Below are 26,810 nucleotides of genomic sequence, written 5' to 3'. Positions count from 1 at the left end.
ATTTCTATTATGTCCTTCTATATGTATTCTAATCTCCTCAATTAGAATGTGAGCTCCTTGGTGGCAGGGGCCAGTTTTCTTTCCTTTATATCTTCAGGACTTCTCACAGTGACTGGCACATTGTAGAACTTAATTAATGCTTATTGATGGATAATGTTTTTCCTAGCTATAGTATTATACTTTTAAATAACTGCTATTCACAAGAAAGAGAAAAAATAAATGTTAAAAACTTTTGTGTGTTTTTTGAACTCAGGTCATGATTGGAACTGCACTTAACAAGAATGAAATGAAGAAACTGATCACTCATATGGGTGAAATTGAGCATCCCTGGAATTGCCCCCATGGAAGGCCAACTATGAGGCACATAGCTAGTTTAAACATGATTTCTCAAGATTAATGAATAATTGAGCATAAAATTATTCTCATTTTGTAGAATTGTGGATTTTATCATGGATTTTCCTAATTTTGAAGGCAAAAATTTAACTTTTTTGTTTTAAAAATCAGTGTGTTACATTATTTTCCATGTACATTTAACGTTTATCTTGAGCTTTGCTTGCAAAATTTCTTGTTCTTAACTGCTTTTTAAAATATATATATACATATGTATAGCCAAGAACATATTTTGAGAAATAAAGAGCATACTTCAGCAGTTATGTAAGTCTTGAATTCACACATTCTCCACAGAAAATATATTTAGTTTGTATTTTAAGCATTACTGTCTAATGTTAATTTCAAGAACTTAGGAATTATAGTTTGCTCTAAGGGTAGGTCTCCTAACTGAATGAAATAAAAACTTTAGACTTTCAATTTCCCTGTTAATTCCATTATTCTGTAATTTTATTGCCTTGATGTTATAATTCTAGAGATTTTTCATCATTGGTCCACAATGATAATGCAAATACAAGTCTCATCTCATTTGAGCTCTGGCAAGATAAAAATAAAAGTGAATAAATTGGGTAGCTGTCAAAGTGGCTAGTAATAAAGGAAAAGAAAATCTATTACATGACCTTCTCATTCATTTTAGATCATCACAGAATTGCTAGTTGATTAGATTTTCAAATTTTACAATTATTTTCATTTCAGGAATTTGCACAATGCTGACAGACCTTGTGAAACATGTAGAATAGATTACCAACAATAATAAAGTGAATATTTTTCCATTCATGCCACAGTACTATGAAAGCTCCTGTGGTGGTTGTCCTTCATACTTGTAAGAGGACCAAAATGACATGAATATGTTGGGGTCAACGTACAGAGTGTCCAACTGTGGCTCATCAGATATGTCAGGTACAAATAGCACATACGAACATTTGGAAAATGTAAAACAGTTGGAAGCAGCTGGGTGACTCAGTGGATTGAGAGCCAGGCCTAGAGACAGGAGGTCCTGGGTTCATATCTGGCCTCAGATGCTTCCTACCTGTGTGACCCTGGGCAAGTCACTTAACCCCTATTGCCTATCCCTCACCTCTCTTCTGCCTTGGAACCAATACATAGTATCGATTCTAAGGTGGAAGGTAAGGGTTTTAAAAAAAAAAAAGTAAAACAGTAACACACTTTGGGTAATGTCTTTGGATTCAAGTATAAATTGGATTTGTGAGGCATTGTTGCACAAAGTTGTTGGCCTCATTCTCTTCCAGACTTATTCAAAAGTCAAGACAACTGGAGATGGCCTAGGATGCAGTGGGCGACTTTGGATTCTTGTCTTGCCAAGCGCTGAGCACTCCACAGTTCCTCTGCTTTCCTGGCCCTTAGAACAAATTATTCTCATTCTCCCATTCCATTGGGGGAGAAATCTTCACCTGCTTGGGGTAGACACTCCCCTCCCAACTCACCAATGGGTTTGAGGCCTATTGGTTACCCTCAACCTGGCTTTACTAGTGTGGCTGCTGCACGTACTGCAGCTTCTTGGAGCCACATGTGAGAGCTGAGTGGCAGGTGGGCACCAAAGGAAGATGAACAGCCCTTAAAAGGGCTTGGCAAGTCCTCACACCAGAGGTACTAGGCTTCCCTGAAAACCTGTACATCCCATGTAAAGCTTCTACTAAAAAAATATGTAACTATCAGCAATATTGGAAATTTCCCTTTTTCCTGGGATCACCAACAGTAATAGTAATGAGCTAAATTTATATAGCACTTTTACTTTCTATAAATTATCTAACGATCCTTTAAAAAGTTCTTCAAGGTAGGTAACATAGCTACGTAGTAGCACACTTCAGTTTATGAACATAGAAATAAATTCTGAGACATTAATTCCTTACTATGTAGTGTTACTACATAGTAATCCTTAATATGACTTCAGAGCCAGGTTGTTTTGCCTGATTCAAATCCAGGTCTTCTGAGTCTAAACCTAGGGCCAGCTTTAGTGGGTTAGGTAAAAGTTGCAAGTTGGGGAGTTGTCAACTCTACAAAAAAAGCATTTTTCTGTTTTTCCAAGAAAAACATTTTGCTTGAACATTTTGCATCTTTCAGAAGATCTCTTTGCATCTGGATCAGCAATGGCAGATAATGTGTGCTGGCTTTAATAAAAAATCTGAAATCTTTTAAGCTTTTTCTTTCTTTTTTAAAACTTTTAAAACTCTTACCTTCCATCTTAGAAATCAATACCATGTATTGGTTCCAAGGCAGAAGTGGCAAGGGCTAGGCAATGGGGTGACTTGCCTAGGGACACACAGGAAATGTCAAGAGATCAGATCTGAACCCAGGACCTCTTTTCTGTAGGCCTACACTGAGCCACCTAGCTTCACTCCCTTTAAATAAGCCTTTTCAAGAATGCTGCCTGTGAATTTATATCCTGAGTTGAAAGTGTGATGGATATGTTTGGAAATCAAAAGAAGTAAAAACATTTCTCTAGAAGCGGGCAAATTTTGGCATAATTTAATTGTGTGGCAGAGTGGTATAGGATCAAACTGTCCTTGGAGTAAAGAAGACCCGAATTCTAGTTTTACTTCTTTCACAAAAAGGCATTTGAATCTTTCCTCTCTACACTTCCACACAACTCTGTAAGACCAAGTTTCTAAACAGAGTCTGATCTGTATTGGTAAGGAACTAATAAAATCTCAGATACTGTCAAAAAATAAAAATGTCTGTTGAAAAATAGCTACTTGGAAATCAAATCCCTAATGGTATCGATCCTACATCAAATTCATACTGAAACCAATTACCCCCATTTCAAAGTCCGGGGAATACAGAGCTTTTTCTAAGACCCTGGACAGCTTTTGAAAGTTAAAAGCTAGCTAATAGAGAGGATGGCAACTGAAGGTGGTACCTTTAAAAAAAAGCCCTTTTTGAGAGGGGAGGGATCGTTTTAAGAGCTCTTTATTAAAGGAGGCAGTTCCCTTAAAAGCCCTTTGTTAAAAAGGAGCGGTCCATTTAAGATCCACTTATTAGGAGAAGGCCTCTTTAAGAAATCCATATGAAGGGAGGGGCCTCTTAAAGAATGTTGTGGCTCCTTAACAACGGTTTCCTAGAGACGGGACTGTCTCCTGTACGCGGGACCAGTCCGGAGGTAATTTCAAGAACCTTAGTCCCCCGGGGTTGTGTCACCAAAGGATTTCAAATGGTATTGTTGGTTTGGGGCATGCCACTTCCAGGACCGAGTGACAATGAGGCTTTAGGAGCGGCAGGTGGGTGGGAGGACAGGACGAAGAGGGCCAAGAGACGGATGAACTGGACATCCCTCCGGCTTGGCGGGCCTGCCGCATCGCAAGAGTGTGGCTCAGCAAACACACATCTTTCGTCCCTCCTAGAACTTGAGGGCAGCAGAGGCCACGTGTCCAAACCATGCCACAAAGTAATCAGCCTATCATTTCCCTATAATGTTGGGGTCAAGTGGTCATCCATTCTCTGCCGGAAGACCCCCAAGGGAGGGCAAATCTACCACTTCTATATAAATAATTGCTCATTTTTTTCTTTTTAAAATGCTTATTGCCATTTAAAAATTTTTCTTATTTCTAGCTATATTAAAGATCCAAATTTTTTCAATAACAAGCTTTTTTTTTTTTCTCTCCCACACGCCTCTCTCTCCCCCAATGAGGAAAAAAAAGGAAAAACAAAAGCAAAAACTTTGTACCAGGTTTTCATAGTCAGGCAAAACAATTTCCTATATTGGCCATGTCCAAAAATGTGCCTCTTGTTCTGCCTGGAGGGCATAATGGTAGTACTACTAGCTAGAATTTATATAGCATGTTTCACAAATATCTCATTTTCTCTTCACAACAACCTTGAAAGGTAGGTGCAGTTATTGTCCCCATTTTGCAGATGAAGAAACTGAGGCAGCCAGAAAAGTAGTCATCCAACTGGTAGATATTTGAGATTGGATTTAAATTCAGGTCTTCCTGACTCTAGGAAGTATAGACTCTCTGAATTGCTCTGTCTAGATGCCTCACTGTCAGGAAGTGACATCATCTGCATCATCTGCATCATCTGCAGTGGTAGTTGGCCAGTACATCACTGATCAGAATTAACTCTTTACAATGTTACTACAAATTCATCTGGTTCTGCTCACTTCTGTCTTCATACAAGTCTGCCCAGGTATTTTGGAAACAGCTTTATATCCCCTTAATTTCTGAACATATCCCTTCCTTTCCTCAATCTAGAAAACCAACCCTTGTAATGAGGGAAAAAATAGAGGGGGTGGGGGAAGCAGTTCAACAAAACTAACCAACCATCAACAGAGTTTGCTAGAGCATATTCAATGTCTCATACCAAAGCCCTTCATTTCTTAAAGGAAGAGAGGGCGTTACAGTTTCTTTTTTTCCTCTAGGGTTAGGTACAATATCATTATATTTACAGAACATTATGTGTTCAGTTTCAGAATTTTCTATTGTTGTTCTAACCTATGTGTTCTCAGAACTTAGCCCTCATTGTCAGCTTCGCCCATTCCCTCTTCCACATTGCTTCTGTCCTTGTATATATGGCTCTGCTGTGGGATTCCCTGCACTATGAAACAAGTCATAGGCTTCTCTGAATTTTTTTATATTTGTTTTTTCTTATAAGACAGGAATAAAGCCCAGAACATTCGTTTATCATCATTTTTATCCATTCCTCAAATTTAGAATAATTTCTCTCATTTCCAGTTCTTCACTATTACAAAAAGTTAGACAGCTCTAATTATTAGTGAGTTTTTCTTGATAGCAAGCAAACATTTCAAGCCTGTATCTATTGTTCCTCCCTCTGGAGCAAACAGAGCAAATCTAATCTCTCTTCTACTTGACAACACATCAGAGTCGAAGACACTCCCTCAGTCTTTTCTTCTCTAAACATCCCCAATTCCTTTAACCCATTAGCCTACGACATGGACTCAGTGACTGAAGGGCTATCTGTAGGGGCACTGAGGTGGATAAGAACATGCAAACTACATTTTGGGGTTGGCGATTTCATATATTCCTAACTGGAATGACTTTACGAGCATCCTTTGTGATGAATGTGATATGAATACACACACGTAGAGACTGTTTGATGGTATATTAGCAAGTCTTCCTGTTCTAAACTAACAACTCAGGGTTTCCATTAACACATTTCTACAAGCGTGTATTATATGTGCACATATGTATATGCATATAGGAATATATGTGTGTGTGTATATATATATTCATAGTCAAGCAAAGCAATTTCCTGCATTTGTCATATATATCCCCATATATATATGTATATATATATATATGGGTGGGGGGTATTTCAATGCTATCAGAGGGAGAGAACATACTTATGAATTTCAAGTGAAGCACTTATTAAGACCTTACTATATACAAAGCCAAGATGGTCTCAAGTTCACATTCCTGATTTTTTTTTTACCCTTACCTTTTGTCTACGAAATTGATGCTAAGTATAGGTTCCAAGGCAGAAAAGTGATAAGCCACTGGAATTAAGTGACTTACCCAGGGTCACACAGCTAGGAAGTATCTGAGGCTAGATTTGAACCCACCTCTTCCGATCTCCATGCTCTGGCTGCCCCTCAAGTTCACATTCTAAGAGGAAGACAATATATGTTAGAGTGTGTGTATCTATCTGTTTTATATCTATATGTATCTATTTATATTTTAAAATTATATTTTATTTACTATATTGCATATTATTATCTTTATTATATATTTATATATGTACATACAGATATACATACAAACTACATATATGCATTTGATAAGTATTTGTGTATTATATGTGTATACATAGTGAGTGTCTGTATGATAATGTTCATTTAGTTGTTTTCAGTCATATCTGACTCTTCATGACCCCATTTGAGGTTTTCCTGGCAAAGATGCTGGATTGGTTTGCCATTTCCTTCTCCAACTCAATTTACAGATGAGAAACAAAGGAAAACAGGATTAAGTGACTTGCCCAGGGTCACACTGCTAGGAAGTGTCTGAGGTCAGATTTGAACTCAAGTCTTTCTGACTCTAGCCTTGTCTCTCTATCTATTATTTGATCTAGCTGCCCATGTATTTTCTATATTTGATGGCACCTGTGTATTAGACATACACATATTGCATGTGCTTTACATATACACTATCTGTGCATAGATTATATATACATATATAATATATAGTCATTATATATATTTATACAATTACCCATACATACTTATATGTATGTATATAATATACATAAAATATTCATACCCAGGGTCATATAGCTAATAGGTATCTGAGGCCAGATTTGAACTAAGATCTTTCTGATTCCAGACCTGTTACTCTATCCACTGCAGCACCTTGCTTTATACATAGTAATCCCTTAATATGTAATTTTTCATTTATTCATTCATTCATTCATACATACATACATACTAGAGCCTTCATATTCATAAGGATGTTTTCTCCAAATGTTGAAATACTCAGGTGTTTAGATGAACATTTTATATAATTTTATGTGAATGAAAATGACAATGATGAACACGATACTAGCAATTACGATGCCCCTGTGCGTAAAAGTGAAAAGTCTAATTTAAAAAGGAAGCAAATATTTCCATGTTTTGTGAATCATTTAATGTTTTCCAGGCAAAATTCAGCAGTGCTTCAAAGTATAATCAACTCTCCGTCAAAGAAACAGATTCTAAAAGTTGAAACGTCACAGACCAATCAAAGACAATGGCAAAAGAAAAGAAAAAAGCAGACAAAAAGGCAGATAAATCTGCCCGGACTCCTTCTCCTCTGTCTGAACAAGCAGATGCAGCCAAAGATTCCGCATCAAAGGAGCCATCTCCTCCCCAAGAGGATGAAGCCCTTTTAAGCAAAGACGAGAAGCCAGATGAAATGCAAATGGAGGCCCCTCAATATTATGAAGAGCCCATTCTCACCAAACTGATTGTTTTAAGGTGACTTTAGCTCTGTAGCAAGGCTCCCATGATAGATTATAAATTAACAATCCAAGCTGAAATCAGTGTAAACTAAAGCAGTCAGGGAACAACAAAAATTGCACTGGGTTTTATACAGTAGGTAGGATTTGGATATGTAGGAGGCAAGGAAAGAAGAGAAAGAGGGGAGTATATAAAAGGAGTTAGAGAATAGTATGACCAGAATCAGAGAAGTGGAAAGGAGGATGGGGTAGGGACCTAAGTTCGTACATTTCTAAAATCTTATTTTAGAAAGATTAATTGGGAAAGACTGTTCAGGATGATTTGGAGTGGGCAAGGAGACTAATTGAGCTGTGTATGGGGCAGCAAGGTGGCTCAATGGATTGATAGCCAGGTCTAGAGTTCAAGTCCTGGGTTCAAATTTGACCTCAGACGCTCCCCAGCTGTATGACCCCGGGCAAGTCACTTAACCCCCACTGCCCAGCTCTTACCGCTCTTCTGCCTTGGAACCAATACACAGCATTGACTCTAAGACAGAAGGTACAGGTGTGTCTGTGTGTGTCTGTGTGGGGAGAGACAGAGAGAGAGAGACAGAGAGAGAGAGGAGGGAAGGGAAAGAGAGAGAGAAAGATGGATAGAGGGATAGATAGACAGATACATACATACATACATACATAGACAGACAGACATAATATATATATATATATATATTCTTTGGAAATTAAACTGATCTAATTTACATGTCTTTGAAAGTAATTCTAGGGGCAGCTGGGTTGCTCAGTGGTTTGAGAGCCAGGCCCAGAGATAGAAAGTCCTGGGTTCAAACCAGACCTCAGACACTTCGTAGTTGTGTGACCCTGGGCAAGACACATAACCCCCATTGCCTAGCCCTTACTGCTCTTCTGCTCAGAATCAATATATATATTATATTGATTCTAAGACAGAAGATAAGGATTTTTTTTTAATGAGCTGTTAGAGTAATCTAGGTGTGCCATAGAGTGGTGTCAGCAGAAATACAGAGAAAGGAAGAGGCATTTCAATAATAGGTTGAGTTAAGGGGCTGTTCTGATTATCTGAATTTTCAAGTTAGGTAGTTTCACTCATGTAGCCAGATTCTACCTATGGAGTGAGTCCTTTTTGATAGGTATCCATGTTTATTGTTGATACTTGGCACTAATTACCTATTTTTAAAAGTCTGTCATTTCTATTTGCTTATACCATTTGTCATGTTAAGCTCTATTTCTTGGCAGCTACGAGGGTGAAACAATTCGTGGACTTTATGAGGGAGAAGGTGTGGCCCACTTTGAGGGAGGAAGCACGTACAGAGTGAGTTGTAATACTTATTAGGTTTGAATTTTTAATAAGGTAAGTACCAAGTGTTTTCTAAATCAGTTAGGTAACCGATTCCCAGAAATGTACTGGCCCCCTTCAGTTTCTCGGATAGAGGTCTCATATCTAAACTATACAGAGAACATTGTCAAATTTATAAGAATTTGAGCCATTCCCCAGTTGATAAATGATCAAAAGATACGAACAGAAACTTGATGCTGATTTCAATAGGAACTTTGCATCTGTATTCAAAGGTAAAGTATAGCTTCATGTACCCAATGTAATACTTTGGGTTTTAAATAATTTTTTTTAAGTTATCCTTGAGTGTTACTCAACAATGTATAGCTAAACCCTTTTGTCTATTATCAGAGCTGGATGTCCTACTATAAATGGCATTTCTTTTTTTTTTAAACCCTTACCTTATGTATTAAAAATCAAAAACTATGTTTTTGTTTTAAGTCAAAAGTACAGTAAGGGCTAGGCAATGGGGGTTAAGTGACTTGCCCAGGACAATAGCTAGGAAGTGTCTGAGGTCAGATTTGAACCCAAGACTGCCTGTCTCTAGGCCTGGCTCTCAATCCACTGAGCCGCCCAGCTGCCCCCTAGCATTTCATTAATATTTTGCAAACAATCCAGACAAGTCTGACTTCTAATAAAACACCTACAGACTATATCGGTTACACAGATACTAAGGAAATGTTTCTTGTGGACCCCAGAACTCTTTACCTACGTCTGTCGTTTATGTACTTATTTGCTGTAGCTTATTACTATAAAGCTGGAGCTTATTACATGGTTTGTATGGGATCGGTATGTATATAATGTTATTTTAGCTTTTCTAGTCAATTTTCATTCCTAATATTCATGGCACATAGTAAAGGATTTAAAGGTTGAACAATAATTGGCAAGGGCGTTTTGGGGGGTATTGCAGAAGCCGCAGAGAAATAAAAAACAGGAGATATATCTCATTTCAATTCTTAAAGCTTACAACCAAAATGGTAATTTTTGACACTTGCACATTTAATGTCTACAGGCATTTGGGCTTGACCATTTCAATTTAATTGTGACTTATTCCTCAATATGTCTTCAAATGAGTGAGGGAAGATTCATTTGGATCTTTTGAAATGAAAAAAGATATGTGTTGAAATAAAGAGGATTTTTGTTCATTGATAGTCACTACTGGGGCAGCGAGGTGGCTCAATGGATAGAGAGCCAGTCTTACAGATGGGAGGTCCTGAGTTCGAAACCGACCTCAGATACTTCCTAGCCATGTGACCCTGGGCAAGTCATTTAACCCCCATTGCCTAGCTTTTACTACTCTTCTGCTTTGGAACCAATATTGAATATCAATTCTAAGACAGAAGATAAGGGTTAAAAAATTAGTTACATGTTTTTAAATGTTACATTTTGTTATTGGTCCCACTGAATTTTGTTTTAAAACCAAACAAAATAGATGTGTTCTAATTAACACTCCCATGTATCCCAGTTTCAACCTGATATGTATCTCACCTTATGATTTAGATCTTTGTGAGAAAATCAGTGAACTATTTTGTTCCTTACTGCTTTGAAATTCATGCCATGAAAATTGAAGGCACTGTCTTCATTTTTTGTTTAGGTTTTGGTTTTTTGGTGTGTTTTTTTTTCTTTTTACTTTGATGCTTTTTAGTTCCTACATTATTTAGTTTGTTATTATTTTGTTGCTTGGTGGTCTCAAGTGCAAAATTCTCACCAAGAAGAAAATCACATATGATAGTTTTGTCTATAGGATCTTTATTTCTCAGCATATGACATTCACAAATAACTACTTTCATTATTTTATGCTAACACCATGCAAGGACCAGTTTAAATTTACAATCAATATCCCCACATTTTGCGAGCATCATAGTAATAACTGTGCTGTGTACCTTGGAATCTCTGTTGGCTATAGAGCAAAAGTAGAAATAAAAAGAACTAGGACAATTTTGATTCTAACCAAGTGAATTTTGTTACTGAAACACTGAAAATTCTTATGATAAAGAAGCTTCATCTAAAGGTGAATCTAATGCCATTTGGGCTCCCACCATTGCATAGTAATCCTCTTATTTATTTCTGAGAAATAGTGGATAGAATGCTGGACATGGAGTCAGGAAAACCTGGAAATAAATTCTCAGATACACGTCAGCTATGTACTGTGGACGAGTCACTTAATTATTCTAAGCCACAGCTTCCTCATCTTTAAAAAATAGGAATTATGGACTTCTGATGAAGTTGGCTTCATAAGAAATCAGAGGAGCTTATCTTTCCTACATAAATTCCAGCAAAGAGCTGAAAATGGTCCCAGAAAGACTGAGAAGAAATAAAATCTGAAAAGAAACAGAAATAAGCTTCTCCATTGAGTCTAGAACTGTTTTTTTTTTTTAAAAGGGCACCCAGTCACATTTTTCTTCTGGTCTTGTCCCATTTCAAAACACTGACATCTCTTATTAGCCACTAGCCTCTTAGAGCTGCAGTTGGGCTTCATGCATATTTGATCTTCAGCATGATCTTCTCAGTGGTCTTGGCCTTTTTGGGGGGAAATGGTTTTGTTTAACCACCATAGTCATTCCACTTCTGGTCCAAGTGTAGAGAAGTCTTTGCCCTTCCTGTGTTGTGACACTTTGTGAAGCTAGTGCTGGCTGCAAATCCTGCGAGTTTTAGAAACATTCACCAAAGGGTAGGGTTGAAATTCTAACTGAGCTTCTCTGACATCCAGGACACTGCCAGCAGCTCCCAGGCCAACCCTGGGCTAAGGAGGCTGACTGACTTGAGGCGGAAGGGTCACACATTCTCCCTCAAGAACTTTCTTTTTTACCTTTGCTTACAATAGAAGTACAAATATGAGCACAGATTTTCTTCTGTTCAATTTTCTTCATCTGTTTGTGATGACTGGTTCAAAATTATCTTAAGTAACAAAAAATAAATTAGCTTTAGGAAGTTATATAGCTCTATTTTCTAGTTTCCTCCTGCCTACCCCACCCCACTTCACTTTTCTGGGCTACTTTCAATCATTGTAATAAGTAGTGGGGGGAGGGGAAAGGAGGGAACATTTTTTGGTGGTGAAATTCTGCAAATTCAGTCACTTTACTTCCAACCTTTAGAAAAATGATTCAGTGAGGCCTACATTAGTTTAAATAAGCATACATTCTTACTCATTGAAATGCAGGATCAAAAGTTTTTGAAGTGTCAAAATCAGAAGGGAAACAACAAATTGGGAAAAAATCTTTATAACAAAAAACTCTGACAGGGGTCTAATTACTCAAATATACAAGGAGTTAAATCAATTGTATAAAAAATCAAGCCATTCCCCAATTGATAAATGGGCAAGAGACATGAATAGGCAATTTTCAGGTAAAGAAATCAAAAATATCAATAAGCACATGAGAAAGTGTTCCAAATCTCTAATAATTAGAGAAATGCAAATCAAAACAACTCTGAGGTATCACCTCACACCTAGCAGATTGGCTGAAATGAGAGAAGGGGAGAGTAATGAATGCTGGAGGGGATGTGGCAAAATTGGGACATTAGTGCATTGCTGGTGGAGTTGTGAACTGATCCAACCATTCTGGCTGGCAATTTGGAACTATGCTCAAAGGGCTATAAAAGACTGCCTGCCCTTTGATCCAGCCATACCATTGTTGGTTTGTACCCCAAAGAGATCATAGATAAACAGACTTGTACAAAAATATTTATAGCTGCGCTTTTTGTGGTGGCAAAGAACTGGAAAAGGAGGGTATGTCCTTCAATTGGGGAATGGCTGAACAAACTGTGGTATATGCGGGTGATGGAATACTATTGTGCTAAAAGGAATAATAAACTGGAGGAGTTCCAGGTGAACTGGAAAGACTTCCAGGAACTGATGCAGAGTGAAAGGAGCAGAGCTAGAAGAACACTGTACACAGAGACTGATATACTGTGGTAAAATCGAATGTAATGGACTTCTGTACTAGCAGCATTGCAATGACCCAGGACAATTCTGAGGGATTTATGGTAAAGAACGCTACCCACATTCAGAGGAAGGACTGCAGGAGAGGAAACATATAAGAAAAACAAATGCTTGAACGCATGGGTTGGGGTGGACATGATTGGGGATGTAGACTTGAAACTAGCACACCAATGCAACTATCAATAATTTGGAAATAGGTCTTGATCAATGACACATGATAAAACCAGTGGAAATGGGCGTTGGCATGGGTTGGGGGGGTGCAGGGGGTGAAGGGGAAAGTAGGAGCATGAATCATGTAACCATGTTATAAACGAATATTAATAAATGTTTAAAAAAAATAAAGATACTAAATAGCAAAAAAAAAAAAGTTTTTGAAGTATTAAAGTCACAGGTTGAATAGGAAAGGGAAAATATTTAACACTGTAAAACTAAACCAGTGCAACGTTGAAATGGAAAACAAGAAAACTAGGTAATGAGAATTCTTTTTTTTGTTTTTGCTTTTTTTTTCCCATTTTGAAGGGTATGTTTTCAGAAGGACTCATGCATGGACAAGGGACTTATATCTGGCAGGATGGATTAAAATATGAGGTAAAATTGAAAATAATTTATAGTCCTGAGATATATTTTTCTTAGCGTCACACCAAATAGGAATTCTGTATTTTGCATTTTTCACCCAAAATTAAAAGTACTTCTTTACAATGGGCAGCTGGGTAGCTCAGTGGATTGAGTCAGGCCTAAAGATGGGAGGTCCTAGGTTCAAATCCGGCCTCAGACACTTCCCAGCTGTGTGACCCTAGGCAAGTCACTTGACCCCCATTGCCCACCCTTACCACCCTTCCACCAAGGAGCCAATACACAGAAGTTAAGGGTTAAAAAAAAAAGTACTTCTTTACATAAAGGAAATTGTTTAATTTTGTAGATAAAGAAAATAGTATAGGGAGGAAGCTAAATCAAGAGATCACAAAACAGGGGTAATAGAGTAATTAGTTCTATAATAGAACAAATAGTTGATTAATTGGGAACCTGATGACTTGAATTCAAATCTTCACAATGATAGTTAGATCTCATATGACCTTGGGAAAATTACTCATTGAGCCTCTTTCTCCCTATCTGTAAAATTAGGAACTGATTGATCATGGTAGTACTAGATCCTATTTTTTAATTTCTTGAGAAAAATATCTATCTCTAGACACTTTTATCAACAAAAGGACAGACCAAAGAATTAGGCATGCAACTACAAAAAACAAACAAACAAACCTAGAAAAGCAACAAATAAAAAACAAACACAAAAATACAAAAATCAAATATATCAACAGAACTGAAAGCAAAAATATGCCATTGAATTGATATATGAAAATTGAAGTTTTTGGAAAAATACATGAAAAAAGACGAACAGTGAGCTAATCTGACAAGAGGAAAATTGATTTGTCAAGAAAAAACTTTAAAAGGAGAGTTCACAACAAATGCAGAGCAAATAATATATCAACAAAACTGATAAGTAGATAAATATTACTATAAATAAAATATATAGAATAACTGCACAAAAAAATAGAGAATTTAAGTAATCCAATCTCAGAAAAAAGATGTTGAAAGAGCCATAAATGCACTCTCAATAGGAAAAAAAATTCAGAACCAGATAAATTTAATAAACTTTATCAACATTGAAAGAATAATCACAATAGTACATGAATTGTTTGAAGAAATAGACAAAGAATGAAGCCTACTAGATCCTTTCTCTAAAATAAATTTCTCCTATGGGCTTTATATTTAGGTAAAAACAAAAAAAGAAAAAAATAAACTATTAATCAGGGGTCCTTAAACTTCTTTTGTGTTTTGGAATACCATTTTAAAATGCATAAAATAAAGTACATAGGATCACAGAGGAGATCAATGAAATATAGTTACCAAAATATTTAAAAAAACAAATTTCCAAAGCCCAAGTCAAGAACCCCTGCTATAACTAACATTCTTAAGGACTATTGATACAAATAAATTGCATAAAATCTTTGCAGAGAAGCTACAGCAGCAACTAAAAATATTATGCTTTATGGCCAGATTCAATTTATTCTATGAATACTTTGTTGTTTTGGTATTAGGAAAACTATAAACATAATATAGATACAATGAGACAGTGGATAAAGAGTTGGCCTCTAGCACATAGTGGCTGTATAATCCATATAAGTTTTCAGAGAAAGTATCAATCTGCATTGGTAAGGAGTCATTACCTGGGGATTTCCAGTATTAATGAAATGACAGGTCCAGTTCCTACCCCTGCAAATGTGGCAGACCGTATTAGCAACAGAGAAATAAAAATTGCCCGATTATTTTAGCAGATACAAAAAAGCTTTTGACAAAATACAATAGCCTTTTATGTGAAAATATTAGAAAGCATAGAAATAAACTATTCTTTAACATAGTAAAAAAAATCTCTACCTAAAATGAAGAACTGGCATTATATATAATGTAGAAACACTAGAGATCTTTCCAATAAGATCAGGGGTAAGACAAGAATATTCACTGTAACACTTATTTGATATAGATCTTGAAATGCTAGCTATAGCAATAAGATAAGAAAAATAAATTAAGGCAGTAAGCATAAGCAAAGGTGATCTTTTAAAGATGTTATTTATAAAACACTAGAGATTCAACTAAAAATTACCTGAAGCAATATCAGGAAAATAACAGAATAGAAAATTGAGCCACAAAATCATCAACCTTTCTGTATAATTACCAAGAAAATTCGGTAGGAGTTCTATTCAAAATTACTAAAGGACTTATGAAATATGAGGGAATCCACCTATCAAGACACACAGAGAAGTCATACGAATACAGCTACCAAACACTCTTTATACAAACACAAAAAGCTTAAATAGTTGAAGTGATGCTCTTTCCTTATGCTCAGACCATGACAATATAATAGAAATGACAATGTTCCCTAAATTAACTTATAGATCCAGTGCCATACAAACCAAACTATGTAAGATTTCTTTATATAATTATAAAAATGATATAAAAAGTTATCCAGAAGAACAAAAGGTAGAGAATCTGGAGGGAAATACTGAAAGAGCATGGGAAGGAAGGGGACCTAGCAATACCAAATATCAAGCTATACTTCAAAACAGTAGCCCACAAAACTATTTGACACTGGCTAAAAAATCTTGATCAGTGGAACAGATTAAGTACACAAAATCCATAAGCTAGTGATCACAGTAGCATAGTACTCAATAATCCCAAAGACACCAGCTTTTAGGGTAAGTTCTCACTATTATAGGACAAAACACTCTAATGAATTTAGCAAAGTTGTCTGGCAGAAATCAAGTTTGAACCAGACTCTTACATCATATACTACAAAAAACTGCAGTTAGCTAGCTTCAATTGAATATAGAAGATCATATCATAAATAGAAGGGAATGGAAAATTATTTCATAACTACGGAAAGGGGAGGTATTCCTGACCAATCAGTGACGGAGGTGATCATTGAAGATAAAGTGGGCAGTTTTGATTATATAAAATGGAAACATTTTTGCACAAACTATAATTCAGTTAGAAGTAGAAGGGAAACATTTAATTGGGAAAAATCTTTGTAGCAAATTCTTCTGATAAACATCTGATATTGAAAATATATAAGATACTGATTCAAGTATATAAGAAAGTCATTCTCCAAGTATTTTCCCAGTTTCCCAGTGGTCATAAGATATGAACAGACAGTTCCTAAGAGCAGTTCAAACTACCATTAGCCTTATGAAAAAATGATGTAGTGGAGCCAGACAAGTGGTAGATGAACAAGAGAAGTAATAGGGAGAATTGGGCAGGAGATGATTATTGAATTTGACCCATTTCACTAGGGAGAGAAAGATTAGAAGGAGAATTAAGGATAGATGCAGCTAGGTGGCACACTGGATAGAAATGTTGGGCCTGGAGTCAAGAAGACTTGTGTTCAAATTCTAGTCTTAGACACTATCTACCTGTGTCTGGGCAAGTCACTTTACCCTGTTTGCCTCAGTTTCCTCAACTGTAAAATAAACTGGAAAAGGAAATGGCAAACCACTCTACTACCTTTACCAAGAAAACTCAAAAATGGTTCTTGAAGAGTTGGACATGAATGAAGAAAACTAAACAAAAAAGGATAGTTTAATGAAAGAGAAAGCTACTGGAATATCTGGATATAGAGTCATAACTCTGGTTTCATGATCTGGCCTAAAGAAAGTCCATTTTAGTTCTAAATTCTGCCTTAAGTGGCACAATTGGAAAATTGCTGGTTCCCCATCACAAAGGAAAGTTTGCAAAGGGATCTTTCTTCAATTCATCACTTCTAAATATACTGTTACTATGCACATTATGAACATATTGGCAGGAGGAATTTTGCCTATATCTATTTCTTCTTTTCTGAAAGGAGCTGAATCTCTTCATGTAAACTTAGTAAACATACTTTTTGGTAAAGGCTCAAATATTTTACTCTACTTGTGTATGTTGAGTCTCACTCTGGTGAAGAGACAAGAGAGAGAAGATTATGATGTACCTTAAAGAAATTTAGAAATGGGAGTTTTTATTATTATATAGGTGAGGATATCAATGAAAGGAAAAAGTTAGGAAGGAATCTAGAAATTTTCTTGAATGCCTGGGAAGTTGGAAATAAAATTTCAAAAAAGAGACCATTGTATTATTAAATTAATTTTAATTAAATTAACCTTAATTAAAATAAATTTAATGTATTTAATCTTATATTATTAAAATTAACAATGGCATACAGTGATTATATTATATAAACACATAGCATATATAACAGTATATATTACATTAAAATTATATGTAATATGTAATAAAATGATAATTAAAATTAATTTAACAGAATATCTTCCACTTATATTTTCTATCAGTTATTCTATGGGATTTGTTTTAATTTTATTAATATTATCATTTTAGGGAGACTTTGTTAAGAATATACCTATGTATCATGGTACATACACATGGCCTGATGGTAGCACCTATGAAGGAGAAGTGACTAATGGAGTAAGACATGGATTTGGTATGTTCAAATGCAGCACCCTACCAATATCTTACATTGGCCAATGGTGTCATGGCAAGAGGCATGGAAAGGTAGGTTATTATTTAAAAATTGAAAGATTCCCATCTTTGAATGCTTCCTCTTCTCCTCCAAACATAAGGAGAGGGAAAGAGGAGTGAGAAAACTTAATGGACGTTTATTATTGTTTCATTTTGGTTCCATTTAGATACTGACACAAAATTAGTAAATTCCATGTAGGTGAAACAGAGTTGAACAAGTTATATGAAAATGAGGGCAATTTAGGCTAATGAAGACTTTTTAATTGCAATTTTCCAGATAAATAACTCCACCTCCTTCATTTTCCTTGATCAGAGTTGACTTAGAGTTTTCTGTTATCAGGAAACAATTCAATATGTAGTGTACTTACTATGTGCAGGACACTGTGCTACTCACAGAAGATACAAAAATGATTTTATCAAGAAATACTTATTAGGCACTTATTATATTCTTGGCATTGTGTTAAAAGGATACCAAAAGAAAGCAAACATAATCCCTTCCATCAAGGAGTTTGCATTCTTCTGCAGTCTGGAGTTGAATTACTAGCTGACTACAATTAACATAACATTTTAGTCTTATGTTACTTAATGTATGGACAAATCATTCTATCTACTTCAGTAGTCCCTGAAGATATAACTATTTAGGAATGCAGCATAATAAATAATTAATGATGACCTTGAATAAACAAAGAGGTTAAATTATGTTCAGAATTTGGAAGAAGGCAAAGGCATATCTAATTTATTTATTTTAGAAAGATTTTAACCAAAATAGTTCAAATAAAATACACTCTAGTGCTTAAAAGGATACATTTATTATCTGGAAAATTCAAGTATATAAAATAAATTTATTTCTCAATGATGCTGGACAAATGAAAGCCAATTATACTTTCTTGTTAACAATTTAGAAAAGTGGTTCTTTCTTGGGGTCCATAAAACTTGTTTTCAAAAAATACTTAGCTGTTTTTCAAAATAATTGATTTCCATTGTAATCATATGTATTTTATTTTATGCTTTTAAAAAATTCTCAGAATAGATTTGACTTACACTGCCACAGAGTTCCATGTCTCAAAATGTTTAAGAATCCTTTGTTTACATAATGAGGGAGGAAATTCCATTTGGACTATATTTGAATCATTTCTATAGAAATCAATGCTAGAAATAATTGTATTATGGAGGTAGCTCGGTGGTTTAGTGGATAGACAAACAGACCTAGAGTCAGGAAAACCTGGGTTCAAATTTGGCCTTAGATCTTCTTGGCTGTGTGACCCTGGGCAAGTCACTTAACCCTAGGTGCCTAGCCCTTACCATTCTTTTGCCTTAGAATTGATAATTAGTATTGATTCTAAGAGAGAAGGTGAGGGTTTAAAAAAATTGTATTATGCCATAGCAAGGCACCTTTTTATGCCAAAGAGTCTTTTATAGGCATTGTCTCTTCCATCCTTTCAGTATTCCTACGAGGTTAATAGGACAGATGCTATTGTCAATATCTCCTTAAAATTTTTTTTATGGCTTTATTTTATAATTGGAACATACGAACAACTCAATATCTGAATCTTGCATGTAGCCATTGCTTTCTCCTTAATTTCTATGAGTTACTAGAGCAATTTGGCAATACATTAAAACACACCCACACAACCTGAGGCATTACTTAGTCTTTCTAAGGCATACAATGGTATTACACAAGCTAGTCCAAACTATAGAGCCGAGCATTGTTGATGTTCTTCAATAGAAATATTTGGTGGAATCCTATAATGACACCTTCATGGCCATAGCTATTTCATAATCATACTGACTGTACAGGAGTGGTCTGGTAGTTCTGTGCTGTGTTACTGGGATATTTTCTGAAATAGAAGGCTAGACGATTTCTCCATGATAGCTGCTTTGACTTGGAATGGCTGCCCTCCCCACATAAAGCGAGATTCATCAATGTATATTGTCCTGATTGAGTTTTATCATTATCAAATAACCAGAAGTAATGTTGCATAAAGCTGGATCCAATCTGCTTCCAAATTGACTTGTCATCCATTCTGGATCCTGTAAAAATAATATGCTAAATGAATTGATTATGGATATAAACTGCTTGCTGTGCTTACAAAATATCTTCAGTTTATATAAGTAAAGTGAAGCTCATAAGTGAACTTCTCTTCAGGGCCAGGCACAAGGACACTAAGAAGACTCTTGTTATATAAAAATAAAGTATTTGTTGAGAATATAAGGATATAAAAGGATTTCTTACTCTAAAGGATTCTAACTCCACCCAAAATAAAACTCCCTGGTTCCACAAGGAACCTGTTTCCACAGGCTACACTGATCCTTCCAATCTGACTAACCCAAATTTTCCCTATTCTACAATAAACTAACATTATTATCCTTATAAGAAGTATATAATTCTTAACTTTGTCTCCAAGTTAAAAAAATAATAAAGGCTAGCTGGCTGAGCCTCAGCAAGAACCAAGTTAGGACTCTGAGCCTTAGCAGACTCAGTCCAAACAAAAGACTAGGTCTTTCTTTGGTCTTTTCGGAGATAAAACAATCTCTGAAACACAAATAGACAGTCACTAGTGTTTCCCAAGTTGGAAAAAGAAATCACTTAACTCCTTTGGGTTTCCCCCTCCTTTCCTTCTACCTTCAAACAGTGAGGAGAGAGAAAAAAGATGTCACCTGCTCCCAGCACTCAGAGAGAGAGCAACTGCCCATTCCCTCAGAACAACTGCCACAGAAAAACTGTTACACTTTCCCCACACACTGTCAACATTTGAAACTGACACTCTGTCTCAGATCTGTTTCAAACTCCCAGTTCTTTCTCAAGCCAGTTTCTCCACTTCTTACCTCTAAACTAATGTAACAAGACTTAATTTCTAATATCATCCTTATAATTCTCACTCAGTATCAGAAACCAATATGCTGTCACAAGAACAGCAAGAGTGGTACCACCACTATTACTCTCTTATCGTTGGTTAAGCTATAATGCAGGATGATTATGTCATGTTTAAATATAACATTGACATTTAACATATATTACACTTACATAAGAATGTATTACATTTAAAGATATTCAGTAGTTAATATACTTTTGCCTATTGATTCAAAGAAGAAAAAAGAACTGTGCAGTGTGTGAATTTTTGATTTTTTAAAATCCTACTCTTCATTTTAGGGCTCCATTTATTACAACCAAGATGGCACTTCATGGTATGAGGGAGATTGGGTCTACAATATCAAAAGAGGATGGGGCATAAGATGGTATGTATAATTTTTTCTATGATTTCAAGTACAAGTGACAAGGAATCTTATGGACTTAATATATTTTTATCTTAGGCTATTTATATAAAGCAAAGTAAATCATATCTGCATGCAAAAATGTGAGAGATTGGTATTTTTTGTATAGGCTGAGTTGGATATTTGTACAGACTGTCAGTGTTTTCTCTAGTCATGATAAAAAAATTCTGCTAAGCTCCACAGAAAACACCACATTAATAAAAAATAGTTTATATATAAATAGCACTTTATGGATACAAGGATTTCTCACATTTTTTTCTCAATTAATTCTCACAGTAATTCTGTGAGGAAGATTATCAGACCTATTCAATAGCTGAAAAACATGAGGCTCAGAAAATGATTTGCCCAATATCACACAATGAATTTTATATTTTATATATAAAGTTATATTTGCCCAAACTTGAAGCTATGTCTTCTGATTCTGTTCCACACTCTTTCTTTCTTTTTTATGATACTTTATATTTTTAAACTATAAAGTTTATAAAATACATTTTTTTCTGTGAGAAAACTTTTTTTAAAGTGTCATTGGTGAATCATTTCCCTAAAACACTCTTTAAAATTTTTAAATAATATTTTATTTCTCCTCAATTACATGTAAAAACAATTTTAAACATTCTTTTTCTGAATTTTGAGTTCCAAATTTTCTCCCTCAATTTCTACCCCCTGTCTATTTTACATGTGCAATCATGTAAAGTATTTTCCCATATTAGTCATTTTGCCCCCAATACTCTTTTTTTTAAACATTTATTAATATTCGTTTTCAACATGGTTACATGATTCATGCTCCTACTTTCCCCTTCACACCCCGCACTCCCCTCACCCATGGCCGATGCACATTTCCACTGGTTTTAACATGTGTCATTGATCAAGACCTATTTCCAAATTATTGATAGTTGCATTGGTGTGCTAGTTTCGAGTCTACATCCCCAATCATGTCCACCTCAACCCATGCGTTCAAGCAAATGTTTTTCTTATATGTTTCCTCTCTTGCAGTCCTTCCTCTGAATGTGGGTAGCGTTCTTTTCCATAAATCCCTCAGAACTGTTCTGTGTCATTGCATTGCTGCTAGTACAGAAGTCCATTACATTCAATTTTACCACAATGTATTGGTCTCTGTGTACAATGTTCTTCTGGCTCTGCTCCTTTCGCTCTGCATCAATTCCTGGAGGTCTTTCCAGTTCACCTGGAACTCCTCCAGTTTATTATTCCTTTGAGCACAATAGTCATAAAAACAATATGTTTTATAAAAACATTAGTAATAATAATAGCTAGCAATTATAGTACTTTAAGATTTACAAGTCGCTTTTACCAAAAACTGTTTCTTTTTATCTTCACAACAATCTTGGGAAGTAGTTGCTACTATTATCCCCATTTTACAGATGATGAAACTGAGGCAGAAAGAGGTTAAGAGACTTGGCCAAGGTTGTACAGCTAGTAAATGTGAAAGACCAACTTTGAACCCAGGTCATCATGACTCCAGGTCCAGTCTAGCCACTGCTCCACCTACCTGCCTGCTAGGTACTGATCCCCCATACTTAGTAGAAAATTATTACATTTTCCACCTCAAAGAATATGCCTTCACTTACAACATTTCAGTAAGAAGGGTTGGAAAATTTCTTACAGAGTTGATACCTAAAAATGCATTAGCTATTTTCATCTGTTTCAAAACATAGGGAACTGGCATATGAATCGGTGTTCCTTTTATATTTGTTAATATTTACATAGACTAGCTAATCCAAATTTGTACTCCATTGTTCCATTACCATTTTCTGCTGCTTCATCAGCAAGCTGAACAAAACTCTGTTTTTCTGGGGACTTCAAGACCTCCTAGGAATGGAGAACACATCAGCATCATCATAGATTATAAACTTCAATTCTTTCCCAATAATTCCAGTGAAAATTTCCTTGTAGTTGTTCTGTAGAAAATGTCCCTAAAGATGTGAAGACTACATTTAATTAGCTTATTTAAACTGAGTCACTGGATTTAGACCTACATCTCTAAGGAATTCTTGTCACCTGAGTCCTCGGCAATGTCAAATAGTTCAACATCAGGAACTGATATGATTTTGTTAGTGGAAATTCCTTGAAAGAAAAGGTATTTCCATCTGCTTTGCTGTTGTACCCACAGGACTTTTCAGTATGACTTGCTGCTGAAACCTTCTATATGAGCTGTCTTTCCCCTTAGAATGGGAGCACCTTGAGAACTGGAATTGTCTTATTTCTCTACATCCCCAGGGCTAGCACAGTTATCTGCATAGTAAATACTTAACAAATGTCTTATTCATTCAAATAAGTTTGGTGAACTGTAAAGCATGGCTCTACTGGACATACCTCTACAGTCAAAGTAGTTTTCGGATGGACAAATCTGGAGAATGAGGACACATATTGCTGCAATGAGCAATGCTTAGATTCCTACACCATACGGTATATATTCTTAATGCTCTTTTGGTATCTGAATCTTGCTTCCTGTTAGTGATATTAGGCAAGACACTGGAAGAGGTGGGGTAGCTAGGTGGCTCAGTGGATAAGGAGCAAAGCCTGGAGATGAGAGGTCCTGGGTTCAAATCTGGCCTCAGACACTTCCTAGCAATGTGACCCTATGCAAGTCACTTAACCCCAGTTGCTTCTTTCTTACATTTCTTCTGTGGAACTGATATTTAGTTCTGAGACAGAAAGTAAGGGTTTAAAAATAGAAGATAATAGATGAGGTCTGTTAGCACGAATTTGAAATCCAGATAATCTTGCCACAGAAAGTTGTACAAGAAACATTAGCAGTGAGTGTGGGAAATAAAGATTCCAATTGGGGTTGTCAATATGTAGAATTTTTTTTTTCTGATCAGCTGCCAATTGAAGCTATGCCTTCTTTAAAACAACTAGCACAGTGTTCATTTTTTATTTCAATCCCAAGGGTAGCCAGACTTTGTTTATTTGCTTGCATTTCATATTCTATTTGATGAATTCTTCCCTGAGGGCTCCAAGCAGTTAATCTGGTCAGACACCATTTGTGTTTTCCTGCAGAACTGTAGATCATGTCCTTATTGTGGTATATGAAATGAATTGTTGGGCTATACCTATTTTCTGCCAAACTGCCATATAGTTTTTCTAAAAATCGTGTCAAATAAGGTGTCCTTATAAGAGTAACTTTCCCCAATTATACCCTGGGATATCTAGTAGTTTTCCCATTATACCAACAAGTCAATCTATTAATGTTGCTGTAATTATGATATTTCAGTTGGTTATTATGTGTAAGAACAGCCTATTATTGTTCTATATGTTGGCCTCAGATGTCTTTTATTTTATTATTTGCATGTTCTCTGAAAGTATACTTGATTTTAGGCTGAACCTATGAAGCAAAGAGAAGCTGTGTTCTAAATGTTAAGATATATATTTTATCCATGCAAAAATCTCGACTATTTTTAAGCAGTGTTGTGTTTATCAGTTTAAATTTGGTTGGAGCTTTTTCTTTTCCTTATCACTTTGTTACTTTATCAGATAACCTTAAGAAAGTGAAATATTATAGTACCCAAGATGACTGGTATTTCATTGTATTCACATGTGTGTACACTCAATTTAAATCCATAAATAGATCTTCAAAGTGTTGGAATTCTTAGATGGCAGTGGGGTAGAACAGATTGAGAAAAAAGACTTAGATGCAAATATGTTTATTTTAAGCTTGTACTCATGACTTCTGTACTTTAAAATGTGCACTTTTATTTATGTGAGTAACTCATTAGTGCAAAATATTGCAGTTCTTCTACATATTGTGAAGTTTTGTGAACAATGTGATCAAAAAAATTCATCGATAAGGGGCCAATGACAAACTTCTCCGATCTCAGCTGAAGAAGTTTTTGGAGGACTGTGCATTGCTAGGTGGTTTCAACTTGGCAGGGCTTACAAAGGTTTATAATCTATTGCAGTGGTTCCCAAACTTTTTTGGCCTACTGCCCCCTTTCCAGAAAAGATATTACTTAGCCCCCTGGAAATTAATTTTTTTAAATTTTAATAGCAATTAATAGGAAAGATAAATGCACCTGTGGCCATCACCACTCCCCTGGATCACTGCAGCACCCACCAGGGAGCGATGGCACCCACTTTTGGAATCACTGATCTACTAGCATAACTTTCAATGATCCAGGGTTGCTTTCATATCATTATGAGACACTAGAACAGGAGTTCTTAGCCTGGAGTTCACAGACCTCTAAAGGGTCTGTGGATACATTTCAGGGGACCTATATGGTTTTTAAAAATGTTTTGATAATTATATTTCAGTATAATTGTTTTCCCCTGTAATACAATATATTTTATTTTATGCCTTTAAAAACTATTCTGAAAAGTGATTGATGGGCTTCACCAGACTGCCAAAGGAGCCCAGGTCCTAAGAAAGTTTAAGGGCCTCTGCATGAGAATATGGCTTTTGTGGTGATATATACATCAATACTTTGATGTCATTTAAAAATCTGATTATTTTTGTCTAGTTACACATCTGGAAATATTTATGAAGGACAGTGGGAAGACAACTTGCGCCATGGTGAGGGAAGGATGAGGTGGCTGACAACCAATGAAGAGTATACTGGTCAATGGGTAAAGGGCATCCAGGTACTATACCAATTACATTCAGCAATTTTGTATATTGTTAAAACTTAGCATGTGAGGGGTCAGTGTGAATGCAAGCTGACTTTTTTTTTTTAACCCTTGTACTTTGGTGTATTGTCTCATAGGTGGAAGATTGGTAAGGGTGGGCAATGGGGGTCAAGTGACTTGCCCAGGGTCACACAGCTGGGAAGTGGCTGAGGCCGGGTTTGAACCTAGGACCTCCTGTCTCTAGGCCTGACTCTCACTCCACTGAGCTACCCAGCTGCCCCTTGCAAGCTGACTTTTTAGGCTGTCCTTGAATCTTTGTCATAAGAATCAACTCTTGAGTCCAGGATCTGAGACCTTGCATCTGGGCTTTTAACCAAGCCCTGACGGAATGGTTTCCATATTTGTTTGGTAGAAAGGAAGTAGCTAGGTAGCCCTTGGTGGACTGAGCATCAAGCCTGGAGTCAGGAGAACCTAGGTTCAAATCTGGCCCCAGACATTTCTTAACAGTGTGACCTTAGACAAGTCACTTGACCCCGATTGCCTAGCCCTTGCCACTCTTCTATCTTAGAATTGATACTAAGAATGAAAGTAAAGGTTTAAAAAAAATAAAAAGAAAAGACAGAAGTGTGATATGGAAAGGGCAGTAGCCTCAGGGTCATGAAGAGCTGAGTTCAAGCCTCACATTTTATAAATACTAGTTTAGTAACATTGGGCAGTTTTATGGGGAAGCTCTATTATCTGGGTTCAGAGGAAGGGAAGAAGGAAAGACTGACAAGACAGGGCAACAGACTGGGAATAACAAACTGGGAAACCATAAACCCCTCCAAAGAACAAGGAATGGGAGATTATGGATTGGCAGTTGAGACCAACTGCCACCACAGATCCACCTAGCCTGGGAGTCTATGAAACTAACAAATAACTGAGTAATACTGGGACAAAAGATTTATAAACACAGGTTTAATTAGATAAACTTTGGTTTTGAAGGAAGGGAAAGGGATGTCTATCCTAACAACCTATGGGCAAGTCTCTGGGTCAGGGAAGGAATTTATCTACACTAAGCTAAAGGCTATATCAAGGCACAGCTGGACCATCAGGGGTGGAAGCGGGATCCCACTGCTGAGTCCTGTCCAATTCCAGCGATGATACAGCTCTGCCAGGTCCTCAGCCAGTAATCCTTGAGATGGGTAAAGTTAGGGAGTCAAACCAGCCTGAGATGACCAACAGCCCAGGTCAGATTTGATAGACTCAACCTAACTTTCCCACAGACAGATGATTTTCTTCCTTCAGGTTACCAGGCTACAAACTCCACTTTCTCTG

The 26,810-nt window shown here is 36.2% G+C and overlaps 2 protein-coding genes across 2 annotated transcripts in view; both read left to right on the top strand.

Moving 5' to 3' along the window:
• The window catches only part of PMS2 (PMS1 homolog 2, mismatch repair system component), a 37,791-nt gene extending 37,142 nt beyond the window's left edge, over positions 1-649 (top strand). Inside the window, exon 15 of the mRNA XM_044657442.1 lies at positions 254-649. Within this exon, the coding sequence (XP_044513377.1) occupies positions 254-397 (144 nt within the window). The 3' untranslated portion in view covers positions 398-649. The remainder of the gene's footprint in view (positions 1-253) is intronic.
• A 588-nt stretch (positions 650-1,237) lies between these two features.
• The window catches only part of LOC123249874 (radial spoke head 10 homolog B2-like), a 78,142-nt gene continuing 52,569 nt past the window's right edge, over positions 1,238-26,810 (top strand). The window contains exons 1-7 of the mRNA XM_044678975.1: positions 1,238-1,287; positions 6,993-7,309; positions 8,539-8,614; positions 13,095-13,163; positions 17,499-17,672; positions 20,791-20,876; positions 25,388-25,508. Of these exons, the coding sequence (XP_044534910.1) occupies positions 7,083-7,309; positions 8,539-8,614; positions 13,095-13,163; positions 17,499-17,672; positions 20,791-20,876; positions 25,388-25,508 (753 nt within the window). The 5' untranslated portion in view covers positions 1,238-1,287; positions 6,993-7,082. The remainder of the gene's footprint in view (positions 1,288-6,992; positions 7,310-8,538; positions 8,615-13,094; positions 13,164-17,498; positions 17,673-20,790; positions 20,877-25,387; positions 25,509-26,810) is intronic.

The sequence above is a fragment of the Gracilinanus agilis genome, chromosome 1 (genome assembly GCF_016433145.1).
Source record: "Gracilinanus agilis isolate LMUSP501 chromosome 1, AgileGrace, whole genome shotgun sequence".
Lineage (NCBI taxonomy): Eukaryota > Metazoa > Chordata > Mammalia > Didelphimorphia > Didelphidae > Gracilinanus > Gracilinanus agilis.
The sequence above is the reverse complement of the archived record's forward strand: the minus strand, read 5'-3'. Positions and strand labels throughout refer to the sequence as shown.